The following is a 27261-nucleotide window of genomic DNA, read 5'->3' as shown; positions in this document are numbered from 1 at the left end:
TAATCTTGTACTTTTCATAAAGTTTACTTTGTCCCTGCTGATGTTACTGCAAATCTTGAAATATGACACATAATAAAGTCAGATAAAGAAAGATACATCAATAACTCATCATAAAAATGGCCCAATTTTAAATTAAAACAATGGTTTTACTAATAACATTTATTTTAAAAATTGGAATAAAGTCTAGTAAATATTTTATTCCTCGCTGGATTGAAACCGATTTGCCAAAGCAAGTTACGTCTTCCGTTATATCTACAGAACTGCAACCTAGTTTTAAGACAAACTGGTATTGCTCATAACTTACGATTAAATATTCATTACATGACATAAAAATGTCCTTAAACTTGACGAGAAAAAAACATTATCTGCAAATTTTAAGGTAACTACATTGATTAAAAAACAATTTATTTTTATATTGCAGAAATACAGTTAGGTGGCAAGTCACACTGATGCAACACGTGGTTAACAGAGAAATAGGACACAAATTCAACAGAGACTCCTTCTTCCGATATCACCAAGCTCTTAATTTCATTTGCAATGCAACAGGATGCAATGAAGTAGAAATCGGTGCTTCATGAATAGGTGTATTATTATTTCCGGGCCCGCTTATGTCTACCACCTATCAGCAGCACAGACAAAAACTTCAAGGCAGATGTTCATCTTCTGAAGTTTAATTGATGCAAGGTCCAAGGAGACACAAAGGGAGGGAAATAGAGTTTATCATCCTTGCAGGGGGAGGAAAACATGTTTTCTGTAACTATTGAACAGCAATAGAGTATTGATGCCAATCATTTAATGTATTTTTCCATAAACTTCTTGTGGAATTCTGAACGAAGCGTATCATTCACAAATCTTTTATCTCTCTTTGATTCATCTATTCCTTTAGCACAGTTCTTGAACACTACATCGTCATCCCATCTAAAAAAAAAACAGAATTAAAAGTTATAGCACTAATACCCTCGATACAAAAACATTTGAAGTTATTTTTGTCATTTGTCACCATTATCATTTTCTTAGGATGATGTGAGACAACTTAAATTTATCCCCTCCTGAACTGGCAAATCCTAATCCCAGTCATGTGCACAATTTACTAGATTGCATAACTGAACAGGAGACTATGCTGTCAGCATCACTGGACGGATTTCATAATAATTGTCTTAAGACAGAATTATTATTTCCCAGCCTTATTAGCATGCATCGCCTTTCAAGTAGAGAAATAGGAAAGTCAATCTCAAAACTTCAACTATGCAAGACACAATATAGTACCTCCATGTACAGAGCATCAGTATGCCTCAACTGTAAAGCCTCATTGAAGTACGACTGCAGTAAAACATTCTTCAGCATCAGGACAGGAACATAAAATGTGAACTGTTTTCCATAACTGGCTTGCAAATAGCTTCAGAGGCACAGTCTGAACTACTCATCCAATACAAGATGTGTAACTCATCTAAGGATTCTCCCCACCAGAAAACTAAATTATATATATTTACAGCTATTTCTTAGGTCCACTTATTAGCAAAGGCTTAAGTTTTAATTTTGCTCTGAAATTGCTATGTAGATTTCAATTCGGACATTTGTGAGGAATGCCAGAACTAGAAAATCAACCTTTGATGAAAGACTTAAACTCTCACAAATCCATAAGTTCAGAGAGTTCCTGGCCAAGTAAATTCCAGAGATTCACCACCCTTTGAGTGAAGAAGTTCCTCCTCAACTCCGTTCTAAACCGCCTCCCCTTTATCTTGAGGCTGTGCCCCCTAGTCCTACTGTCTTTTTTGAGCGGGAAGAGTCTCTCCACCTCTATCCTATCCATCCCATTCATCATCTTATACGTCTCAATGAGATCTCCCCTCATTCTTCCAAACTCTAACGAGTACAAGCCTAGTTTATTCAGCCTCTCCTCATAGCTCAACCCCCTCAACTCCGGTATCAGCCTAGTAAACCTCCTCTGCACTCCCTCCAGGGCCAAAATATCCTTGCGCAGGTGCGGCGCCCAAAACTGCACACAGTACTCCAGCTGCGGCTTCACCAATGCCCTATACAGCTGCAGCAAGACCTCCCTACTTTTATATTCAATCCCCCTCGCTATGAAGGCCAGCATCCCATTCGCCTTCCTGACCACCTGCTGCACCTGCAAGCTGGGTTTTTGCGACTCATGCACAAGGACCCCGAGGTCCCTCTGCACCGTCGCCTGCTGCAGTTTTTCGCCACGTAAGTAATAGTCCTTCCTACCATTCTTCCTACCAAAGTGGACCACCTCACACTTGCCAACATTAAATTCCATTTGCCATTTCCTGGCCCATTCGCCCAGCCTATCTAGATCCTTCTGCAGACTCTCCACACCCTCCGCACAATTTGCCGTTCCCCCAATCTTGGTGTCATCAGCAAATTTCGACACCCTGCACTCGGTTCCCTCCTCCAGATCATCTATATAAATGGTAAATAGCTGAGGCCCCAGCACCGACCCCTGGGGCACCCCACTAGTCACCATCCGCCAATCCGAATAGCACCCATTGACCCCCACTCTCTGCCTCCTATTTGACAACCAATCCTCTATCCACGCTAACACCCTACCCCCAACTCCATGTCCCCTGACCTTCTGCAATAACCTCTTGTGAGGTACCTTGTCAAACGCCTTCTGAAAATCCAGAAAGACCACATCCACCGGCTCTCCTCTATCCACTGCCCTAGACACATCCTCATAGAACTCCAGTAAATTTGTCAGACACGACTTCCCTTTAATGAAACCGTGTTGCGTCCGCCCTATCAAGCAATTCCCTTCAAGATGCCTCGCAATTTCCTGCTTAATGATGGATTCTAACATTTTACCTACCACAGACGTTAAACTAACCGGCCTATAATTCCCCGCCTTTTGCCTGGCACCCTTCTTAAACAACGGCGTAACATTAGCCGTTTTCCAATCTTCCGGCACTTCCCCGGAATCCAGCGACGTCTGGAAAATAACCACCAAGGCATCCACTATCACCTCCGCCATTTCTTTCAGAACCCTCGGATGCATTCCATCCGGTCCTGGCGACTTGTCCACAATCAGCCCCTCCAGTCTGTCGAGCACCACCTCTCTAGTAACAGTAATGTCATTAAGACCCTCCATTCCTACCACCTTTCCATCGCTAACACCCGGCAAATTATTCACGTCCTCCTCCGTGAAGACAGAAACAAAAAAGTTATTCAAGACCTTAGCCATATCCCCATCCCCTATCACTAGCTCCCCTTTCTCATCCTCTAAAGGACCAACGTTCACCCTAGCCAGCCTCTTCCTTTTTATATATTTATAAAAACTCTTGCTATCCTTTTTTATATTAAGTGCTAGCCCAGCCTCATAGCTTCTCCTACCCTCCTTTATCAACTTCTTTGTCAATCTTTGTTGACATTTAAACCTTTCCCAATCCTCTTCTCGCCCACTGCTCTTAGCTACTCTAAATTCCTCCGCTTTTAATTTAACACTTTCCTTCACCTCCTTCGTTATCCACGGCTTATTACCTCTCTTCCTACTGTCCTTTTTAACTTATTTACATCCAGTGTTTTACTAAGCACCTTTTATATTCTCAATATTCTGAAGCACTTTACAGCAATTAGGCATTTTTGAAGTGTAAGGAAATGCAGTAACAAAGTTGTGCACAGTGCTACCACAAATACCACCGATCAGGCTGTTTCAGTTATTTTGATTCAGGAAGAAATGTTAGACAGGACACTAAGCAATCCCCATGCTCTGCAAAGAGCAGAGGTATGAGATTTTTCATGTCTACCGAAAAGGGCACATGAAGCAATATCTCACCTGATAGATGGCATCTTGGGCAGTTTAGCACTGAATCTGTCATTTTCAGTTATGTATTGAAGTCTCAAGAACTTGAACACATGACCTAAATTCAGGCATGAATGCTATCATTGAGCCAACAAACAGAATAAAATTAAAGAGTACAGCAATTAATTTAAGCGTAGAATGGCTTACTTCTTCAATGTCATTTTCATACAGGGTAGTCTGTAATGAAGACTGATGACATTCATCTCATCCAAATGGATGAAATAAGGTACATCACCAGACTACACTATTCAACATGGGTAGGAAAGTGGGGCTGACGCAGATAATCAACCATGATCACAATGAATGGAAGAGCGGGCTCAAGAGACATATGATCTACATCTTCTCCTAGTTCTTACATTCTTAATGTTGTCCTGCCTTCAATGCATTTCATTCTACAAGATTTTAGTTTTGTGGAAACAATTTGATATACTGGAAATTATGCTCAAAGTTGCTTAAGAAACCAATTTCAATACTTCACCATATTTTACTACAGCAGGGAAAAGAAAAAATGGTGCTGCCATTGACAATATTCTAAAACTTAGCTGATCATTGCACAGAATATCTTCAGTATTAGGACAGCGGACATTACAAGTGCATCGCCATGTTCCATCTCTACAGTAAAATGTCAGCGTGCTGGCTACTCAGTCCCATTTCTGTTAATAGAATGTTCTAGACAGTTATTTCACTTTACCTTCGCTTCACTTTGAAGTTTGATTGTCCAATGAGGTTCAATAGGGGATTACCACTCAGAATATTTTCCATTCTAATTCTTTCTTCTTCAGCTTTCTGTTCACGCTCCTATGGAAGTAACAAATTCAGTTATGTAGGGTGTGTCATTTGGAAATTTGTGATTTTCAAAGATCTTTATTTGCCAACAGATCTGGTATGATTCAGGAAGAAATGTTAGACAGGACACTAAGCAATCCCCATGCTCTGCAAAGAGCAGAGGTATGAGATTTTTCATGTCTACCGAAAAGGGCACATGAAGCCCCTCTCTCAAATTCCCAAATACATATACAGACATTTTCCAGTTCCTAATACTTAAAATGGAAATGAGAGCTGCATCATTGAGGACAACTGGTATAGATCTTACTATTGTAACTTTACAATACTGCTAGAAAAGCATAGGAACACAGGAAAAAGAGTAGGCCATTAATTCTTCAAGTCTGTTCTGCCCTTCAACGGAATCATGACTGATCTGTGACCTACCTCCATAAAACCACTTGTTCCCATATCCCTTAATACCAATGGCCAAAAATCTATTATTCTCAGTTTTAAAATCTGTGGAAGAGAATTCCAAATTTCAACACCTTTGACATGAAGAAATGTTTCCTAATTTCACTTCTGAAAAGTCTGCCTCTAATTTTTTGCCTATGTCCTCAGTCCTAGATTATTTGTACCAAGAAACTGCAAGAATTTAATTTTTAACAACTCCATACAAAATGTAATTGATGCCCCAACTTTTGCACATGGAAAATATACAGAAATATGCTTGCAATACATTCTTATTTCTATTTCAATTCAATTCAGTTCAAATCTTGGACAGAATATAACAATTTTCTCCACATGACCAATAATTCTTTTGACACAAGGGAAAGTGGAAAATTTATCTAAGAAACCATCTTCCAAAAATATAATTGAAGATAGAATTACAGAACAAAAAATAAGTTGATTTCTATATCTTTTTAACTGCAGCTACCTGAAAACATCCTATTCTCAAGTTGTGTATTAAAAAAACAGGGAAGTACAATTTATTTTCCTGCTGAAAGATTCTTAATTTATTTTAAGCTAGCTAATAATTTTTGAACATTACTTGATATATTGGCATATGAAATTTGGGAAGATCAAAGACATTGCTTTTAGTTTCTATCACAACTTCTATACCCTGCCACCAATTGCATCCCTCTTCATGAACTGGATTGAATAACATTATTCATAGCTATTGCATCCTATTCAACGTTTTGAGCTCTTGTCTCTATATACTCTGTTACAAAGTCTACCTAGTTCCATTTCTAAAGCATTGCTCGTCTTCAATTTTAGTGCAATTGTTGCTGAAACTCTAATCCGTGACCAGAGACTAGGATTTTAGAGAAGCAAAGTGTTTTAGGTGCCCGAGTGCACAAGGCATTAAAAGCCAGTGCATAGGTACACAAAGCAATCAGAAAGGCTAATGGAATGTTGGCTTTCAAGTCAAGGGGACTGAAATATAAAAAGTGGAGGATGTTATTCTTCAATTATACAGAAACTGTACTCCATCTGAAGCACTGCTTTCAGTTTTGAGCACTACGCCTCGGATGGAAACTCCAGTGCATGAATTCAAATGTTAGAGTGTTAAACTGTTGAACGCAGGATGCATGAACTTTGTTTTCATTCCCATGAGTTGTGGTCATTGAAGAAGTTATCGAATTCAGATGCTTAAAATAATAGTCAATAGGCTTGATGCAGAAAAGGTGTGTGGTGGTGGTGGGGGTGGTGGTGGTGTTGGTAGAAAGAGAAAGAGGAAGTCCACAACCAGTGATGTTATGTTAGACTTCAAGCTATAAATTTTGAAAATTTCAAGACTGAAATCAATAGGTTTTGCTAGCTAAGAGTAACAATGAAGAGATAGCAAAGGCTGGTAAATGGAATTAAGATATTGATCATTCATGATGTTTTAACAGCAGAATGAGTTCAAGGAGCTGACTAACTACTCCCATTCCCATGGGAACAAATAGTCAATGGGCCAACAGGCCTCTTTCTGCACAGAAGAGATTCCATGATTCTATGTGATCATTTTAGCAAATTTTCAACAAAATTCCTCTTTGAGGCAAGTACTTCTTTCCTCTGGTGTAGAGCTTAATATTATACACAGTGCTCCAGGTGCTGTCTGGCTTGAACTTTGTACAGTTGCAGCATATCTACTCCCTTATACCATGGGCCAAATCTTCTGGTCTCTGGATTGCTGGAAACCAGATGTTTTTTAAAAATTCATTTACAGGACATGAGCGTGGCTTGCTAGCCAGTATTTATTGTCCATCCCTAGTTACTCTTCAGAAGGTGGAGACAAGCTTCCATCTTGAACCACTGCAGTCCTTGAGGTGTATGTACATGTTAGGGTGGAAATTCCAGAATTTTGACCCAACAACAGTGAAGGAATGGTGATATATTTCCAAGTCATGATGGTGAGTGAGATGGAGGGGAACCTCCAGGTATCTGCTACTCTTGTCCTTCTAGTTGGTAGTGGTTGTGGGTATGGAAGGTGCTGCGCAAGGAATTTTGGTAAGTTCCTGCAACACATCTTGTAAATGGTACACATGGCTGCCACTGTTCATCAGTCGAAGGGGGAGTGAATGTTTGTGGAAGGGGTTGCAATCAAAGGGATTCCTTTGTCCTGGATGGTGTGCAGCTTCTTGTGTGTTGTTGGAACTGCACTTATCCAGGCAAGTGAAGTGTATTCTATTACACTCCTGACATGTGCCTTGCAGATGGTGGACAGGCTGAGCTACAGATGGTGAGTTACTCACCACAGAATTCCTAGCCTTTGACTTGTTTCTGGGAGCCACAGTATTTATATGGCTAGTCCAGTTCAGTTTCTGGTCAATGTTGATAACGAGGGATTCAGCAATGGTAATGCCACTAAATATCAAGGGTGATGGTTAGATCTTCTCTTGTTGGAGTTGATCATTGCCTGGCACTTATGCCCATGTTTGACCCAGTGCCTTAAGACTTCATGGGATCTAGAGCCGATGATCAGGATTCCCAGAACAATGCCACCTGACTATGTCACTGTGCCGCCACCTCTGCTGTGTCTGTACTGCTGGTGACACATTGGGGGATACGTCAAGCCACAAGGTTACAGATTCTAGTCAAGTACAATTCTGCTGTCGCTGATGGCCCACAGTGCCTCATGGATGCTCAGTCTTGAGTCGCTACATCTGTTCAAAGTTAATCCCATTTAACAGGCTAGTAGTGCCACACAACATGATGCAGTGTATCCTAGATGTGAAGGTGGGTCTTCATCTCTAAGAGGACTGTGTGGTGGTCACTCTTATGTATCTTTGTGTCATTGGCAAGCTTGGAAGTCATTCATAAATATGGTGAATAGTTCAGGCCTTGCAGGACACCTCTAGTTGCGTCCAGTCAATTAGAGTACCTATTGGTAATCAATGGGCTGCCTGGAGGAGCCTATTATCTCCACTCTGCCTCCTGCCCTCAATCCAATTTCCTAACTACGCCAATAATTTATCTTCAATTTTTTGAGCTTCAATTTGTTAACACACTTGCAAAATTTTCCTATCTAAAGGAATGTTCCCTTAAATCAAGAGAACATTGGAAAATTATAGTTAGGGCATCTACAATGTTTCCAATTTCCTCTTTTAAAAACCTAAAATGGATGCCATCTGGTCCTAGGGGATGTGTCATTCTTAATGCCATTTTTTTCTTCATTAACCGAAATAACAGTAGTGAGGCCCTGACCCTTATTTAACATATTGCTTTAGGATGCCCTGCAAGCTAACCTATTCTACTGTAATTTTGATGCAGGCAATTATTCAACATGCCACTATTTCCTTAACTTTACTGAAAATATCAGTTTTCAAAAGGCCTGCATTGCTCCTGCCCACTCTCTTTTCCACAACGTAACTAATTCTTTCGTGTTGATCTTGATATCGCTTGTAAACTTCTATCCTCTTCCTCTTGTAAATTTTGACACAAAATAATTATTCAATACGCCAGCCATTTCCTTATTTCATTTATATTTTCAGTTATCAGTTTTGAAAGGGACCTGACTACCTCTACAATCAAAATCCCAGCTCATCTGAAATGTCGTTCCCGATAACAAAGCAAAACAATCTGTCCTTGCCAGCTTACAAACAGCTTATTAAATTTAAAATTCACATCCTTGTCTAAATTACTCTAACCTGAGTGCAACACCCTCACTTAGCGGTGCCCTTCGCCCCATCCCAACTTTTTTGATCTCTTTATCCCACACCTCCACAGCATCCTCCGATCTGTCACCACAACACCAAAGGCATCTACACTGCCTAAGCCCCATGTCCTTGAATTCACTGTCTATACATCTCCATCTCGCTACCTTCCTCTCCCTTTTTAAAGCCCTCCTTAATACTTTGGTTCAATTACTATTTTTGATGAAATGGTATGGGATATTTCCTATATTAAAGATACATAAGTTAAGTACCCCACAAATTAAAGAACAACAATATTTTAAAAATCAAAAAATACTTGCATTTAATTAGCACTTTTCATGACCAGCAGATGTCTCAAACAGCCAACAAAATACTTTCAATGGAGTGGTCACTGTTGTAACGTAGGAAATGGGGCAGCCAATTTGCACTTAAACTCCTACAAACAGCAATATTATATGTTTTTGCAATGTTGAAGGATAAGGAATGACTCCCAGTTATAAATACACCACAAATAACTCCCTGCTCTTTTTTAAAATAATGAAGCTGAAACATTTTACTTCCAATCAAACAGGTAGTTTAATGTTGCATCCGAGAGATAGCACCCAAGACATTGCAATGTTCCCATAGTGACATACTGGCCTCGATTTTTATGCTCAAGTTGAATAATAGCAATCACACTGGCAGCAATACAAAGAACAGAGTATATTAAGTCTAGAATGAAGAGAGTTTGAGCACAAACATAGTAGGTACCAATTTCTTTAAGCAATTCTTATCAAGTCACTAGAGGGACTGCAACTCACTACTAAGTCAAGTTATGCCTTCTGTGGGTCAATCATAAAACAAATACAATTGATATTAGCAACATCACAGAAGGCCTTACAGACTCTTTAGTTGCAAAGTAGAGAAGACAGCAGTCCTCAGAAGAAAAAAACTTAAATGGTGCTTTCACTTATTTTAACATAGTTGCTATGCACAAAACCAGCAAAAGGTATAAAAATCGGCTAGTCATTCCTAGACAAGCAGACACATAAAATTGCAAATTTAATCATCTGAAATCAGACAGTCATCTGCTCAATTAGCATTGGTGCATTATCAGTCAGTTAGCTCTTTAGGGAAGGAAATCTGCTATCCTTACCTGGTCTGGCTTACATGTGATTCCAGAGTTACAGCAATATGGTTGACTCTCAACTACCCTCCAAGGGCAACTAAGGATGGGCAATAAATGCTGGCCAACCAGTGACACCCATGTCCCATGAATGAATAAGCTCCCAATCTCTACCAAACCCTTCCATCAGTTCATCTCTACCCCTTCCTTGAAACCATATCTATGTCCAAGGCTTTAGGCACTCTTCATAATCATCTATTTTGGCTCAATTACCTGTTTTTTTCACCACGCCTCTTGAGCATGTTGGGACACTTGCTTACTCGAAAATTTGCTATATAAAAATACGCATTGTGGCAGTGTTCAAAAACAAAAAAAAGTGGCTAGCAGTACTAATGCAGGTCCTGTACAAATAGCTAGTTTCTCCATAACGATTTAAAATAAGTTCCCTTGTTCTGCAAATTCCAACAATTCATAGTTGGCTCATGAAATGCAGCAGAATACAATGCAGCAATGCATCTCCTGCCCAGTTAAGAAATTAAAACAGTAAATGTCTGTGGAAAAAACCGCAAATCACCTGTTCCATCTTCATTACAAATGGATGAACTGCAGTAGCAGGAAGCAATATCAGCAAGCAAAGCAGGAAAGTTTGTATAAAAATGTGTGGGGAATAAGATACCTGAAAAGAACATTCAAGTTTTCCAAGATAAACGTATTGAAGAAGTGCAGTAAATTGGTTTAATCCATGCCCCTGGAATCTGCCAACAATATAACAGCTATTCATGATCTTGAGTCTTAAAAAAAATGCACTAAGAACTCTATTGGCCTAAAACTGTTAAAACATGTCTGATGAAACTCCTACAGACCGCTTACATTTTCACTGCATTCAAGTGCATGGCAAACTGCTAATTCATTTTTGAAGAGACAATTCCAAATCACAAGACAGGAAACACCTGGAAGGATTCTCTGGGCCTGCTTGCTGCCAGCAGGAATCGCAATGGCCTGGAGAATTGAGCATCAGCAAATAACGGGTTTGGCACTAAACTCTGGCCTGGCAGCCCTGATCACGTTCCCACCCATAGCAGGTGGCAACCTGATGTTTATGCAAACCCACTAATTGTGATCAATGGGTTTGATGGCTCATTCACCACACCCGCCCCCAAATCATTCACATAGCTCACCCCATGCATTTCTTGCTGGAGAGCTTTGATGTTGGAAATGACTAGCGTGCACTTGCTATGCTCAATCCTGAGGGGCACCCTCTCTGCCATCACTCAAATAACAGACCATCACTCCCACCCCCTCCCCTGTGGGGGTAAAATAATAGTTATCTGCAAAACAGGAAGTTAAACTGCTTATTCCCTTGAAGAAGCCACAGCTGTCAATCAGGCTTAGAGTCTACATAACCATTGCAGTTAGGAACAATGGAGGTACTTCAGATGCATTCAAGCATGAAGGAAGTGAAAACAAATAGTTGACTGGAGGCTGAGCAGAAATCCATTAAGCGGTCAATGGAAGCTTGTTTCAAAGCACTGCACTTTGAAATTGATAAGATATCAAAAGATTCCAATGCAATAGAGAGGGTTTCAAAGGTTTCAGCTTGCTAGGGAGGCTCTCAGACTTCAAATAAAAGCTGTGTGAATACATTGGAGTTGAGTGCACAGTTGTGGAGAATGGACCCCCCCCCCCCCCCCCTCAGGTGAAACTCCTCTCTTTCAGGAGACTTCAAGGAGGTTACCTCACACCTATAGGTTCTGATAGAATCCATGCTGCAGAATGGAATGCAGCAGTGTTATATAAGGCCTGCCAAGTGAACAGGGTACATGGAGATTAAAGTGACCAGGCCATCTCAAAATTTTCACATCAAAAATGAAAATGTTGATCCCAGAGCTGCCTGAAATTGCCATTATGTGGAGATGTCGGCTTTGGACTGGAGTGAGCACAGTTAAAAGTCTCACAATATCAGGTTAAAGTCCAACAGGTTTATTCGGTATCATGAGTTTTCAGAGCACTGCCCCTTCATCAGGTGAGTGATTCAAGACTTGATGAAGGAGCAGCGCTCTGGAAGCTCATGCTATCAAATAAACCTTTTGGACTTTACCCTGGTGTTGTGAGACTTCTTAGTGTGAAATCCCTGTGCCAGGGTTGATCTTCAAATTCGCCCAGGCTAGAAGGGGAAGTGCAGCCACAAATCCCCCATCCTGGGGAGAGGGCAAGGTCAATCCCTTAGCCCCAGCCTGAGCCTGCCCAATCCCCATGACCCTCCGACTGCAGCCTGCCAGCAGTAGAGGGGCAAATGGCACTGGATGTACCTCCTTGACTATCCTTGGGGACTAAAGTGCCAGGCCAGGGTATCAGTGTCAGAATGCCAGGGGGCAGTGTACCATTGGCAATGCCAAGGTGTGGGACTTGATGGATGGAGTCCAAATAGAGAAGCAGGGGCTAAATGGAGGTTTTAAGTGGGATAGGGGATGAGTGGGGTGGTGGGTCACCTTCATGTTGTGTGGTGTGCAGGGGTGACCTATTATTTGTGGGTTGGGTGAGGGTACGTGGAGGATGCTTCTCTGGTGAGGGTTTGGTGGTTGCTACCCTGATCAGAATTGGAGGGGTGACAGTATGGAAAGAGGAGACGGGGACCTGTCTCCAAGCATGGTGATCGAGACATCTTTGTGAACAGGTTGCTCGGGATGCACAAATTTGCACCTATCAGGTGGGTGAATCCCAACTGACTGACGCTGCCAGCGTCAATGGGAAACTCCCACTTTTCCACTGGCGTGGACACTGGGTCCCAATTTGGGAGAATCGCAGCCACCATCTATGCAAAAAGGCACAATTTACCAAATCACAGGCTACAAATGTACAAATACAAGTTTGAAATCAAGCACTCACTAAACACTCAAAATTAATCAAGTAATACGGAATTACAAACATTTCCAAACTTTATAGACTATATCACAACAACAGCAATCATGTTTTTCAGTGGGCTAAATATTCATTTTTCTTCTTTAGAAGTTATACAAGTTTAGCCAGTCCCACCTAAAAAATTAAAGGACATAAAAGCAATTAAACTTTCTTCTTTTCAGGCCCTCTTTTGTCAGGGGTATAGAATCCTTACTGGTCACAATCAATGTAATTCTCTCAAGTTAAAAATAATCTCTCTCCGAAGTGCATTCCACCTCCCCCAAACCGCTACAAATTCTTAACAATAGGTTAGAACTATAATTCCTCTAACACCACACATCTCAAGTTGTTTTTCAGCCAACATAACAATTGAACCACTGATGACTGAATTTATTCAACATGACTATGATTGCTGCGTAAGAACTCATGCCAAACTTGCCCTATTTCCTAATTCCAGTGTATGTATAAACTAGTAAACCAATAAGGAAAATACATATTGGGTAAGTAAATTATTGAAGTTTAACACTCACAGAATGGAATGAAGGCCAGCTACACTACTACATTCAATGGCATATATGAAGTAGGTATGTCTAATAAGGACAAGACTGGTCAGAAAATTTTGTAGTGGGAGAATTAGAAAATGCTGCGTTTACAATAAAGGAACAACATTGGACACCATACAGGAGCACTGATTGGAACAGCTTGCACTGTTCGTCTTTAAGCTATTTCCTCTGCATGACAAAAGATCTACAGGTCAGGTCACCTAATTTAAAAAGTTATTACATTTGGTAAGATATAGATGAACAAAGTATCAGGAATACGTTATGAGGAAATGGTAGAGTTTGGACTGGCTTGTGGAGAAACTTAACACATTCTTAATAAAGTCTTCAAATTTGCAGTTGTTCATCATGGCAAGGATTTCAAGAAATAAAAGACAAGTCAAGACAGAAGTGAAATCAGGTCTTAAGCAGGCTTGCCAAAGGAAGTCTTCAAAGTGGGTGTTTTAAAGAGGACTAACAAAAACAAAGGATGACTCACTGGGTCAAAATTATGTTTGTAAAATGCAGGCATTGATTAAAGAGTGCCCAAACTGCAGCCTCCGGCCTTGACCAACCTGGCACACTAGAAGGGTTATATTTGTTTGCTGGCTTGTTCCATTTGAAGTTGCTCCAGTAGCGCTACTTCATTAATAAATAAATGCAAAGAGCACCAAAATCAACAACAATTTCATGATTGTGAAAATTGAGAGCATGGTTTTAAACTTTAAGATCACCAAAGTTTCATGGTATAAATAGAACTTGGCCAATGAACACGCTTGGACATCCTTAAGGAATCCGTGAAACAAAAAATGGGCTAGATTTTGTGGTGCCAGTAAAGATTATGCACTCAGTATTCATCTCTAACTGGATGTTGGTGAGGCAGTGGGCCAACCAACTCTACTCCCAAGAATTCATTGCTTCAAATGACAAGCATAGAAGGTGGCAGATTTTGGTTAATTGACCACTAAATACAAATTAGTTACACTTTCACGCAGAAGGAGCCTTCTCTCAATTGGTAAATACTCAAATGAGGAAGGTTATACCATTGTAGAAGTTAAAACATAAAATCTCTACAGTGCCGAAGGTGGCCATTTGGCCCATACAGCCTGCATGGCCAATCAACCTAACCCGCACATCTTTGGAGAAACAGATCGCTTTATCATGAAATCCTTTATAAAGAAGATAAACCTTTTCAAAAAAGTAAGTCTATGACTTTTTAGCTTTGGTGTGAGAAACTGATTCATGAGATTTAAAGTTTCAATAATGGAAGAATTATCTGATTAAGAAATTGGTGGACATCAAGTGAATACAACTCAAACAAGCTTGGAGTGAACTATAAGTAAAAGCTAATCTATGTTTATCTTCAAGGTCAGAGGTAGAAGTGTAAAGCTTAAACAATGAATGACATCATCAGGCTTGTAATGGAGCCAGATGGTCTACCCTTACTTCAGTACAAGATCTAAATTGTTTATGTAGTTCCAGATGAAAAGAAATTGAAACTTGGTTGTAAGCAAGAGTATTTAACAGGGTCAGGAAGTGAGAGAGAGATCATGAAACTCTTTCATGTGTTACAAAATCAAAAAGTTGTGCTGAAGGTAAAAGTAAAGAGGGTTGGTCAGGATAAATGTTGAGAGGATGTTTCCACTCATGGGAGAGGGCAGATCAGAGGGTATAATCATAGAATAAAGAGGTGCTCATTTAAGCTAGATTTGAGGAAACATTTCTTCTCTTAAAGAGTGGTGAATAGTTTTTCTTAACCCCAGGAAGCTATGTTGGCCAAGTCCTTGGACATTTTTCACACTGAAAACGATAGGTTTTTAATCAGTAGTTATGGGGATAAGACAGGAAAGTGGACTTAGTGATTGTTAGATCAGCCATGATCTTACCAAATGATGGAGCAGGCTTGAAGGGCTGAATGGCCTACTCCTGTTCTATATTGTCCAATTAACTTGCATCTGTTTGACCATCCCAAAGCATACCTCCTTGTTATGGAGATGGGCTGTGGGGCTTCTCAAAGAATGCAGTTGCAGTTTTGGCTAGATGTGGACACCAACTCAAAGTTGGGAGAGTCAAGGAAATAATTATTAATCAGGTTTGCATCAGAGACAGGGAAGATACTTTATTGTTTGCTGTGTGGAACGCGGGTGAGGCTCAAGCTCAGTTTGGAATTTTTCAGGAAAAACCTGGAAAATATGCTGAGCTCAAAGCCAGAAGAAATAACCTCAAAGCTTTGTGATAAAAGGTAGTTTGTAGTTAGCTTGTAAGTAGTCAGCTTAGAACAAAGAACAGAGAAAGCATCTGCAGGAGGCTGAGTATCTGCAGGGACCAACGATTGTACTTTAGGAACATAAAGGGCAATTAGGGATATTCAAGATGTTTAAATACCTTAGCAAGAATGCAATGAAGCTGAAGTTTAAACTGAGAATTCCATAGATGAGATTTTGGAGGATTGCTTTCAGGGTGGAGCTACCTTTGTGTCTCAGGAAAAGTGTAAATGAACTTTCAAGATTCTTGTATAAAGCACAGAAGAAGGGTGGTGGCATACATGGTTTTAAAATATAGCACTAATTTAATAAGGCTTGCTTTGCCCAATTCTTTTTAAACTATTTATCTGATCAATATTATTGCATTAAAGTTTACTTCTTAATTCTGAACAATCATGTTAGCATTTTTAATTTTGTAAAAAATCATGTCTACTAGATATGATTTTTCAATGTCTTTTCATTGAAGCAGGAGCTTTTCTGGTGCAGTAACTGAAGGCCGCAGTCAGAGTCGCTCATAACTTTTGCCAGCACAAACAGCATTGCTAGGCCTCGCTGCAGCCAATGATGAGAGGGAATCCTCCCTTAAGGCAACCAAAATACTTGGCGTTGAATAAACCTACACACAAAGCAACGGCAAGTGTTATTTACAAGTCTGAAATATCGAAATTCAGACCAGTGGTATTGCACCACTAAGATTTGTAATTACTATCAAGATTAAATTTACGCAGCTTATATTAAATTTTAACTTTAAAATCCACCACTTGAAACTGCATTTTTTTGTTCTCTCATGTTAGGATTTCTTGGACATCTGTGAAATGTATTGAATTTAGCAAATTGGAAGTATTAGCTAATATGATTACATTAAAATAAAACTTGCTTTAGGACGAGCACAACGTTAACATTAAAAAATTAAGGAATAGTGAAGTAGTTAAAAAAAATTGTCCATAGCAACAAACCTTTGGATAGAAGGGAAATGTTTCTAAAAATTTAACAGTCCAGTTGTGACCGATAGTCCTGACTTTCTAAACTCTCAATGGGTCAGTTCCGTTAGACCAGAAAACAAACCACAAGCTGAAACGGGGGTCATAACATGCAGATTTGAAACAACATAGTAGAGGATCTTTAGCAGCTCTTTCACATGAGAAATTTCATGGGAAGTATTTATTTGGATTGTTTCCAGTTATTTTTCCACATCACTTTCTTTTTAAAAACACACTCCAAGGAAACTGCTCTGATATTCCAGCCAAAACTTCTACATGCAAAAGTATCTCATTAAATTTCAACAACTCAATACATTCCTTCCCCAAAATACTCTGCACTAACGTCGTACAATATCCAGGGTCAACTCCAATCAGAATAGATCAACATATCTTTTGCAATAAAGGTGAGGAATGCAGATATGAACCGATGTGGTGGACGACTAGTTTAGCCATTCAGCACCAGAGCTGGTTGATCCAACCTGGATCACTTTTGTGAAAACATGCTTTGCCAAATAAGATTTTACTCCACCAACTAGAAAACCAAACTGAAACTAAGCGTAACTTGAGGTCTACCCAATTTGCACGACTGTACACTCCACTGAGATGGAGATACTGCAACTGCAAAGACCCGTCAAGTACAAAAGCATCAGGAGAATATACAAATGACTCATGTATTCATTAACAAGGCATCAAGGCAATCACTTTAGGTAATCAATGGAGAGCTGCCAGACATGAACTCAAGAAGCTACAATGGGAACATGCTAAAACCCTATCACTTGAACAATGGTTGAGAAAGGGGATTCCCAGCCATGAACTGATTTAAGTTATAAGAGGGAATACCATCATGACTATATTTGATTTACTAGGTGACAGCCATGTGATAGGTCCACACTTGCATGTTTTAACATCTGATCTCTCTGCAGGAAGAGGACAAGTAGCTAATTTTCTAATAAGAGCTACACAAAGCCCTTCGGTCTTCCCACTTTCTTCAATTCACATTGCAAGCTTCAAACCCTGTTTGTTGACCATTTAGGGCCACCCCTACTGCAGACAGCAACTTCTGAAAAATAATTTAACTCAGCACTGTCACCTGAAGAGTCAAATCAGCCATCTACACCTTTAAATCAGAAGCATCCGGACCGCCAAAAGACCACCAAATTTAGCCTGAAGCCATAAAAGTCACCAAATTATAGACTGTGACGTGAATGCTACTTATCAACCCAAGCCCAAATGCTATTCAAATTTTGCTACATGCATGCACAGACTAGTTTATTATAAGAGGATTTGCAAATAGAACACAAGTGTAATCATCAATGAAGAGACTCACTTATGATCTAATGATGGAGGGAAGACATTGATGAAGCAGTCACTAGATCGAGGACACAGCAATGTTCTGAACTGGTGACTGGCCTCCAATAATCACAACCATCTTCCTTTTTGCTCAGTATGATTCCAACTGGGGAAGTTTGCTCTGATCCTCATTGACCTATAGTAGGGTTCCTTGGTGCCACAGTTAATTAAACACTGACTCTGTCAATGGCAGTCACTCTCACCTCACCTCAGGAATCACTCATTCATCCATGCTTGGATGACGGTTTTAATGAGGTGTGAAGGTAAATGGTTCAGTTGAAACCCAAATTGAACATCAGTGCACAGATTATTGGTAAACTCTGTCATCAACACCCTTCCAACAATTTGTTGACCAGGGTTGCTATGATGGCAACTGCCAAGATTGAATTTGACTTGCTTTTTGTGAACAAACCTCGGCAATTTTCCATATTCTTAGGGAGATACCTGCCTTGTTGAGGACTGGAACAGCTTGCTACAGGTCTGACTAGTTCTAGAGCACAGACCTTCAGACTTACAGCAGGCTGTTATCAGGGCTTGTAGAGTTTTGCTGTGTCCAGTGCACTTGGCCATTTCTTGATACCACGCTTGCTGAATACTAGTGTGTGTGATGCTGAGATTTTCAGGAGGATGTTGAGATGGATCAACCACTTGTATTTTTGCTTGAAGACTGCAAATGCTCTGGCCTTGTCTTTTGCATAAATGCTTTGGATTTCACCATCTTTGAGGATGGGGAAATTCAACCTGTTGCCCATCTTGGTCTACTAGTCGAACAACTTCTGGAAAAATAAGGTCATTATTTGTTCAAGTGCCAGTTCTACAGGAAACTAGAATGAACTAACTTCATGGACCTTTTACTTTCACTACAATAATTTGGCACATCGTGATGGAAAAAACAGCCCAGCTAATATCAGTCCATTGCAATGATGAATCAGTGCTAGAAAAATAGCTAACCTAAAAGACTAACAACTTGTGTTTTAAGGCAGCCGGGGAAAGTGCTGTAACTGAGAAGATAGGAATCTACTCAATGTCTGAACATCTCAGTTCATTTCATTGGCATTTAATTGCCGGGGTCTCAATTGCTTTCAAATCGCACTGGAATTTGCACAATTCTCCAATGGAAATTTCTGCTCAACATGCCTGCAGAGTTCATTTATGAATGTCAGAACATAAAAACCAGCCTAAAACAAGTACCCTGCTGCGTAGCTACTAAGGTTAATAGTGTCTTCTGCAAATTCTCATAACCTCTTGTCTCTGATGCTCCTATCCCTCCTAAATTAATAAACAGGACAGGGTATGTTCATTAGGAAGCCCATTTCAGCTGCTTTGTTCTTCTCACCATGTAGTCAATAAGGGCTTTGAGATACCGATAACATTTGTCGAACACAGTGCAGAAAAGCAAGAATTCTTTTTCTTAAGAAGTACACATAAATTTGCTATCAAACTCGAGAAGTCTGTGATACTAATGCCAGATGATGACAGTTTTTGTTTTAGATCCACACCAGCACTTTACTGGTATTAAGTGCATTGGACTTACCAATAGCCAGAGTTATGTAAGTAAGCAGTGGCGGTGGTACCTCTGAAGTGTTGCAATTTGACACAAACCTGGTGTAAATTACCCACAAGTTTCCTTGGGGCAAGGGGGGTGGGGGAAGGGTGCAATGCCCTTATATCGTATTCCTACCAAAAGCTTCCTGTACATTCTGGGCAATTACGTTTATTTGTGGTAGCACAAATAACCTTTGATGAAGGCAGCCTGAAACTTCATCTCTGCAACTTAATTTTATTACTTATAGCTCCCTCTAGTGGGAATACAGTTTAATACAGTATTTATTGGTGCAAATCTTTGGAGTTTGCATGTTGTACCAACTTCTGATAAATCATGAGGCATTAACCACAGCTACAGTGCACGCTATGTACATCAGAAAACCAAAACTTACCTACAATTGAAACATTAAGCAAAGCCATGGATCTTCTGGTGTCCAAGCCAACAACCAATAAAATAAAGAAGCAGATTAACTGGTCATTTATCTCATTATTGATGAGTTGTTGCTGGGAAGGAATAAATGCTACATTTTCTTCTACCACCTCATAAAAGATGCATTGACCTTGAAGGGGTAAAATGCAAACTCACCACAATAATATTAGGGCATAAGAAATTGAATTATATTGATATGCCACACAAACTTGATTTCTATTCCTTCAAATTTAGAGGGTGGAAAAAGTGATGAAATGAGATTTAATATAGTACGGAAAGTGAAATTATTTCCTTTGGTAAGACAATTCACAAGCAAGAGGTATAATTGTAAAGTTGAATTTAGTAGTGAAATCAAGAAATAAAAAGTAGCAGAAATCTGTAAGCTATTCCCTCAAAAGGCTGGATGCTGGGTCAACTGAGATTTCCAAGACTGACTTTTTTTAGTAAAAAGCGCAAACAAAAAGTGAGCAAATAAAAATGAGGTATAGATCAACCATAAATATACAAGAAATAGGACAGGCCATTCATCAACTCTACGTTGTTCATCTGCCCCTGTTTCTTAATTCCATCACTACCCAAAAACTGCTGATTTCAGTCTGAAATATACTCAACAAGTGAATATTCACAGACTCCAAGATAGAAAATTCCAAAGATTTACAATCTTAAGTGAAGAAATTTCTCAGCTCAGTCTTAAATAATGGCAGTAAAGATGCATTTTCACAGACTGCATTAGTGAATACAAAACCATGTATTAATAATTGTACAGCAGCTGCATGGCTGTAGGTAACACCCAAAATTCTCTGCCAAAGGACTCCACCCCCTAAGGTGATTCCCTACTCTCAGTTCCCATTGGTCACCCAGACCCTTAGTCTTGTTACAAAACCCTGCTGAAGTGATGGGAGAATGTGTCCCAACTTGAAACATTGGTTTCCCGTTGTGGTTTATTTTGGATTTTTTTGGAAAATGAAAACTCAGACCTCTTCTTGTTAAATACAAAATAAAAATATTTATGAAAATAGAAGATAATGAAGTAGTATAAAGAACAATCTTACACTTCAGCAAATTAACAGTAAGCACTTCATCCCTCAAAAACTGAGAACCCAAAAGTATCTGTTTTCCACATAATTCTAAACTCTGCTAAGACCCCGTTTCCCAAACAACCACCATAACCTAATCCATAAAGTAAATCTATAAGTAAAAGGTCAAATCTAGCCAGTGATTACCACAATGTACAGTTTAAGTGACCAGGGCTTGTGAACGGTCTTCAATTCAGCAAAGAAAAACTTTTGCAGCAACTGGCTTTTGCCTTCAGCCCTTCATCTCCAGTTGAGCTGTTTCCTGGGGCTGGCTGCCCCTTTCTCCTGTTCTTCCGCTATCTTAGCCCCGCATCTCTGACTGAACAGGCTCCTGCAGATGGCTGCTTCTCTCTTGCTGTTGCTTCTTCAATACCTCATCTGTGTCTAAACTGCTTCCTGGCTCTCAGCATTCCGACTACTAATTGTATAAATTACAAAGAGCACCATGTTCCCTATTTTTCCCTTTCCTTCCTTTCTCTTAGTTGCTGCCCAGACATGGTTTACAAATACATAGCAATTTGAATTTACTGGTGCAAAAACCCATTAATTTTAATAGCATCCTACTATTTTGTTACAGTGTTGTGTTGCCCTTAAAGGGACAATCACCATAATGGCCAATCCCTAATCCTGCAATCACTATTCCTACTTCTGAACTCTCCATCTAGGTAAAGCGTCTCAACTTCAATCCTGCTAGACCAGCAGAATTTGATGAGTTTCAATTAGACCACCTCCAGCTTCTAAACTTTAGAGAGAATATAGGCCCATTCGGTGCAACCCCTTCCAAGGTAAGTATATATATCCCAAGGTAAGGCCTTCAACATTGGACACAGTACCCAGGTTTGTCCTGCCAAACCCCCATATAACCGCAGCAATATTTATTTCCTTGTACATCAAACCCTTTGCAATAAAGGCTTTCCTTTCCAAGTTACTTGATGCATTTACATGTTAATTCCCTGTCATACCTACACAAAGGTAACCAAATCTCTCCAAATACCAACATTTACTAGTTCCTCACCTTTTTAGAAAAATCTGTCTTTCCGTTCTTCCTACCAAGTGGATAACTTCACATTTCCCCATATTATAAACCATCTGCCACCTACTTGCCCAATCACTTTTTAAAAATTAATTTACAGGATATGGGCTTCGCTCACTAGAACAGGATTTACAGTCCATCCCTATCTGCCCTTGAGAAGGTGGTGCTGAACGACTGCAATGCTTGTGGTGTACGTACACTCACAGGAAGTGAATTCCAGGATCTTGACCCAATGATAGTGAAGGAATACTGATATATTTCCAAATCAGGACTCTGCATGGTTTAAAGGAGAACTTTCAGGTGGTGATGTCTGTTTCATGTATCCTTTAGGTGGTAGTGGCCATTGGTTTAGGTGGTGCTGTCTAAGGTGCCTCAATGAAGTCCTGCAGTGCATCTGTAGACGCTACTGTGCATTGGTGACAAAGGGAGTGAATGTGGGAGAGGTCAATCAATAGAGTGCTTTGTCTTGGAAGGTGTTGAGCTTCTCAAGTGTTGTTGAAGCTGCACTCATCCACACATCACCCTCCTGACCTTTGGCTCATAGATTATGGAGTCTTTGTGGAGAGTGAGGCGATTTACACACTGCAAGCTTCCTAGCCTTCTGTCAATCAAAGGTTCAAGGCCCTTCAGCCAATCATGTCTGCACTGGTCAGAAACAAATACTTAACTATTCTAATCATATTTTCCAGCATTTGGCCTATGTCTTGACATCATAAGTACACATCTAAATACTTAAATGTTATGAGGGTCTCTGCCTCCACCATGCTTTCAGGCTGTGAGTTCCAGACTCTCGTCACCCTCAGTGAAAAGGATTTTCGTCACATCCCCTCTAAACCTCCTGCCCCTTACCTGAAATCTATGCCACTGGGCACTTATCCCTCCATCCAGGGGTAAAGTTTCTTTCTGTCTGCTGTATCTATGCCCCTCATAATTTTATACATCTCAATCGTGGCCCCACTCAGTCTCCTCTACTCCAAGGCAAACAACCCAGTCTATCAAGTTTCTCTTCACAGCTACATTTCTGCAGCCCCAGCAACATTCTGGTAAATTTCCATGCACCTTTTCCAATACTTTCACGTTCCTCCTACAACGTGGATTCCAGAACTGCACACATTACTCCAGTATATTACACAGATCCGGCATAACCTCCTTAACATTGCATGGAATAAATCGAATTGGTTGAAGATTGGCATCTGTGATACTGGAGACCTTTGGACAACGCCAATCAGCACATCTGGCTAAAGATGTAGCAAAAGCTTCAGCCTCACCTTTTGCACCGATGCATTGGGCTCCCCCATCATTAAGCATGTTGATATTTATGAAGCCTCCTTTTCCATTGAGTTGTTTAATTGTCCATCATTATCCATGGCTGGATGTTACAGGATTGCAAAGCTTAGATCTGATCCACTGGTTTGGGATTGCTTAGCTCTCTTTAGGACCCGACCAAGACTGTTAGTAATGGAGCTACTGACCCACTATTGATAGGTGGTGGGCATCAGGTACATTCCACACCCTTGCCACCCTCAGTGCTTCCTCCAAGCAGTGTTCAACAGCTGAGTGGGCAGTATGATCAAGAGGTTTCCATGTCCATATGTGACCTGATGCTATTGGATGTCATGGAATCTGGAGTTGATATTGAGAATTCCTAAGGCAACTCCATCACGACTGTACGCTACTAAGCCAGCAACTCTGATAGGCTTGTCCAGCCTTTGGGATACCCAGGGATGGTGGTAATGGTGCCTGTGACATTGTCCAAGCATTCTGTTAGTATGACTATGTGAGGTTGTTGCTCCCAATTTTGGCATAAACCACCAGATGTTAGAGAAATCTGTGAGGTCAAAAGGGCTGGGTTTGCCATTTGTCATATTCGGTGCTTAGGACGATGCTGGGTGGTCTGCCTGGATTCATTCTTTTTTGTAGACTTCAAAGTAGTTGGATACTACTGAGTAGTTTGCTAGCCTATTTCAGAGGGCATTCAAAAGTCAATGAAATTCCTGGGGGTCTGGAGTCCCATGTAGGCCAGACCAGGTAAGGACATTAGGTTTCCTTACCTAAAGGATTTTACTGGACCAAATGGGTTTTTATGGCAATCAACAATGGTTTCATAGTCACCACTGGATTTATAATTTCAGGTTTTATTGAATTCTAATTTCACCACCCGCCTTGGGATTCAAGCCCAGATCTCCACAGTCCCTCAGTCTCTGGATTACTAGTCTAGAGACAGTATCATAGTGCCACCACCAACCCTCAACAATTTCCTGGCTATTACCTTTTGTAACCTTTGTCATTCTCCTCGCCACTTACTTGACAACCTGGCTCTGTAAGGTCAGAAAACTAGGATATTATCTTGCCTCATCCAAATTAATGATAGAAATTGTAAGTTGAGGCTATAATGGCAGTGGCACTCCAATAGGTCTACTGTCATCCTGAAAATGGTCTATGATTGAATCGAAAAGTAGCTCAATAGGCTAAATGGCCTACTTCTGTTCCTAGGACAGTCTGTCAAAAGACAAGTAAACCATTGTGTAGGATGCTGCAAAACAACGTGCCATATATAAAAATAAGTCCTGAAGCAAAAGGTTCAGCAAAGTACTAGATTATTGCTGTAGTAAACATATGCTGCATAGCAAAGCCAGGAGAGCGAAGGGAAATTCTGTAAAGAACTTCTAGCGCTTTACTGATTATCACAACATCAATCAAGTACATTAACATTCCTGTGAATAAAATTTACACTGATATCTTCCTTTCCTTCAGTGGCAACACAGCATCCAATTTCCAATGTCTAAGTAACTACTCAGGCACAGTTTGCATAAAACACATGCAGATTCTTGGCACATAATACTGATGAATGCCAGGGACTTATGGACAAATAGTTTTGGGATTTGAAAGTAACAAATTATTCACAAATCCTTCATCATAACCTTAAGCTGACAGCATAAAGGCCTGGATTTTGAGGCACCAACGGTAAGACCATCGACATTCTTGGTCATTTACTTCACTGACATTGAAATTAGGATAACATGAAAATCCAGAATCGATTATATTGGATGCGCTGTTACCCTGCCCCACATCGAATTCACAAGGACAATCTCTATTGCATCATTAGTTTGGCTGGAAATAACCTTGAAAAAATCTACATTTTATGCCTAAGTTTTTATAGGTGTGCTAACTTCACAATTATGACTAAAATGAACTCACTAGCCTTAAAGATAATTTTCTATTTGTGGAGTGTCACTTTTTAAAATATAAATATCCCATGTTAGAAAAAGTTTAGTTCAACTTTTATCTAATCACGGGCTGGCACAGTGGTTATCACTGCTGCTTCACAGCGGCAGGGACCCGGGTTCAACTCTGGATCATCGTCTGTGCGAAGTATGCACATTCTCCCCCTATCGGCGTGGGTTTCCTCCAGGTGCTTCAGTTTCCTCCCACAGTCCAAAGATGTGAGGTTTAAGTTGATTGGCCATGCTAAATTGACCCGAGTATCTGGGGAATTAGTATGGTAAATACGTAGAGTTATGGAGATAGGACCTGAGAATGTGGTCACTGCAGATTTGATGGGCTGAATGGCCTCCAGCTGTATAGGGCATTGGTGAGGCCGCAGCTGGAGTACTGTGTGCAGTTTTGGGCACCACACCTGCGCAAAGATATTTTGGCCTTGGAGGGAGTGCAGAGGAGGTTTACTAGGCTGATACCGGAGTTGAGGGGGTTGAGCTATGAGGAGAGGCTGAATAAACTGGGCTTGTACTCGTTAGAGTTTAGAAGAATGAGGGGAGATCTCATTGAGACTTATAAGATGATGAATGGGATGGATAGGATAGAGGTGGAGAGACTCTTCCCGCTCAAAAAAGACAGTAGGACTAGGGGGCACAGCCTCAAGATAAAAGGGGGGCGGTTTAGAACGGAGTTGAGGAGGAACTTCTTCACTCAAAGGGTGGTGAATGTCTGGAATTCTCTGCCCGTTGAAGTGGTGGAGGCTGCCTCACTAAATATTTTTAAGACGCGGGTTGATGGGTTTTTGATAAGAGAGGGGATTAAGGGTTATGGGGAGAAAGCGGGAAAGTGGAACTGAGCAGCGACAGATCAGCCATGATCTTACTGAATGGCGGGGCAGGCTCGAAGGGCTGGATGGTCTACTCCTGCTCCTGCTCCTATTTCTTATGTTCTTATGTTCATCTGCATGCAATGCAAAGATCTTCTAATTCAATCATTTATATTCCTATTTGAAAATTTATGTTAAAAAGGAGTGTCAAGTTCTTTTTATTTCCCGGTTTGCTGAGTGGGAATACTTTGATGCTATTAAACCTGTTTGCTGACATCCCTGCCACTACACACCAAGACATTCCTTCAACTTGGTACCAGGAAAGCTGAAAACCAAGTCACAGAGATCACTGGATTTTTTTATATGCAGTTTTCTTCAAAGTCTATGACAAATGCCCTTGCTTCACTGCTGACTGTAAAATTTGGCTCAACGTTGAGTACATTATGTCATTTCTGCATTGGCGCTACACAATTAAGGACATTTGTTGGAGCAGCAGCCTTGCAATTGTCACGGTAATTTTACCAATTTACCATTATGTTACTTCTCTCTATGGCTACCCGAGAATGGAAAATTCACACTACAACACTGTAGGCATACTAAGAAATGCATTAAGTATTTTGAGAAGCCAAGGTCGGAGATCAAGCGTTCTGTAATCTAATAAAAAGTTAATGGACCCTGATCATGCTAAGCAAGATCTTTATTTAAATCTTTTCCAGATGTTATTCATTTTTCATATCCTCCATGCATTAATGAGGGAGTACTCATGACATGAACCAAAATAATTGATAAACAGGAAATGGTTCTTTGAATTTAGGAGATAGAGACAAACCCTGTTTTACAGGTTATCCTGAATGGTGTTACTATAGGATTTGTATGAAGATATGCTATACATAAGCATAAAATAGTTTATTATAAAAATGATAACATAACTTTGCATTGTAAAGGTGGGAAGTTCTATTCAGATTATTTCATTGATTTATTAAATGGTAGACAAGTATATATTTAATACTCAAAACATTTATGAACAGAAATCTAAATTACTTAGTATGTTAGTTTGAATTTACTGAACTAACTTCAGGAACAGATTCCTGTAGGGTCATGTGTAATATTGTAAAAGAAAGCAAGCTGTGTGGCCAATACCTTACAAACTGAGTGGATGTTGCAACTATAAGCTTTAATTCAACCTAAAGTTAGCTGGCATAATGATATACTTGTCCCAGTTGTACTTTAGACATATGTTAAAATTGCTGTTATTAGATCTAAAGGATAACATTC

The 27261-nt window shown here is 40.1% G+C and overlaps 1 protein-coding gene across 3 annotated transcripts in view; it reads right to left on the bottom strand.

The window, feature by feature from the left end:
• Nucleotides 1-384: 384 nt before the first annotated feature.
• cwc15 (CWC15 spliceosome associated protein) overlaps nt 385-27261 on the bottom strand; it is a 68724-nt gene continuing 41847 nt past the window's right edge. For all 3 annotated transcript variants that reach the window (XM_080196976.1, XM_080196977.1, XM_080196975.1), the window contains exons 6-7: nt 4512-4618; nt 385-918 (exon numbers count right to left, since the gene is read on the bottom strand). In XM_080196976.1, coding sequence (XP_080053102.1) covers nt 789-918; nt 4512-4618 — 237 coding nt within the window. In that variant the 3' untranslated portion in view covers nt 385-788. The remainder of the gene's footprint in view (nt 919-4511; nt 4619-27261) is intronic.

This window comes from Carcharhinus amblyrhynchos, chromosome 10 (assembly GCF_965287045.1).
Source record: "Carcharhinus amblyrhynchos chromosome 10, sCarAmb.v2.hapA, whole genome shotgun sequence".
Lineage (NCBI taxonomy): Eukaryota > Metazoa > Chordata > Chondrichthyes > Carcharhiniformes > Carcharhinidae > Carcharhinus > Carcharhinus amblyrhynchos.
The sequence above is the reverse complement of the archived record's forward strand: the minus strand, read 5'-3'. Positions and strand labels throughout refer to the sequence as shown.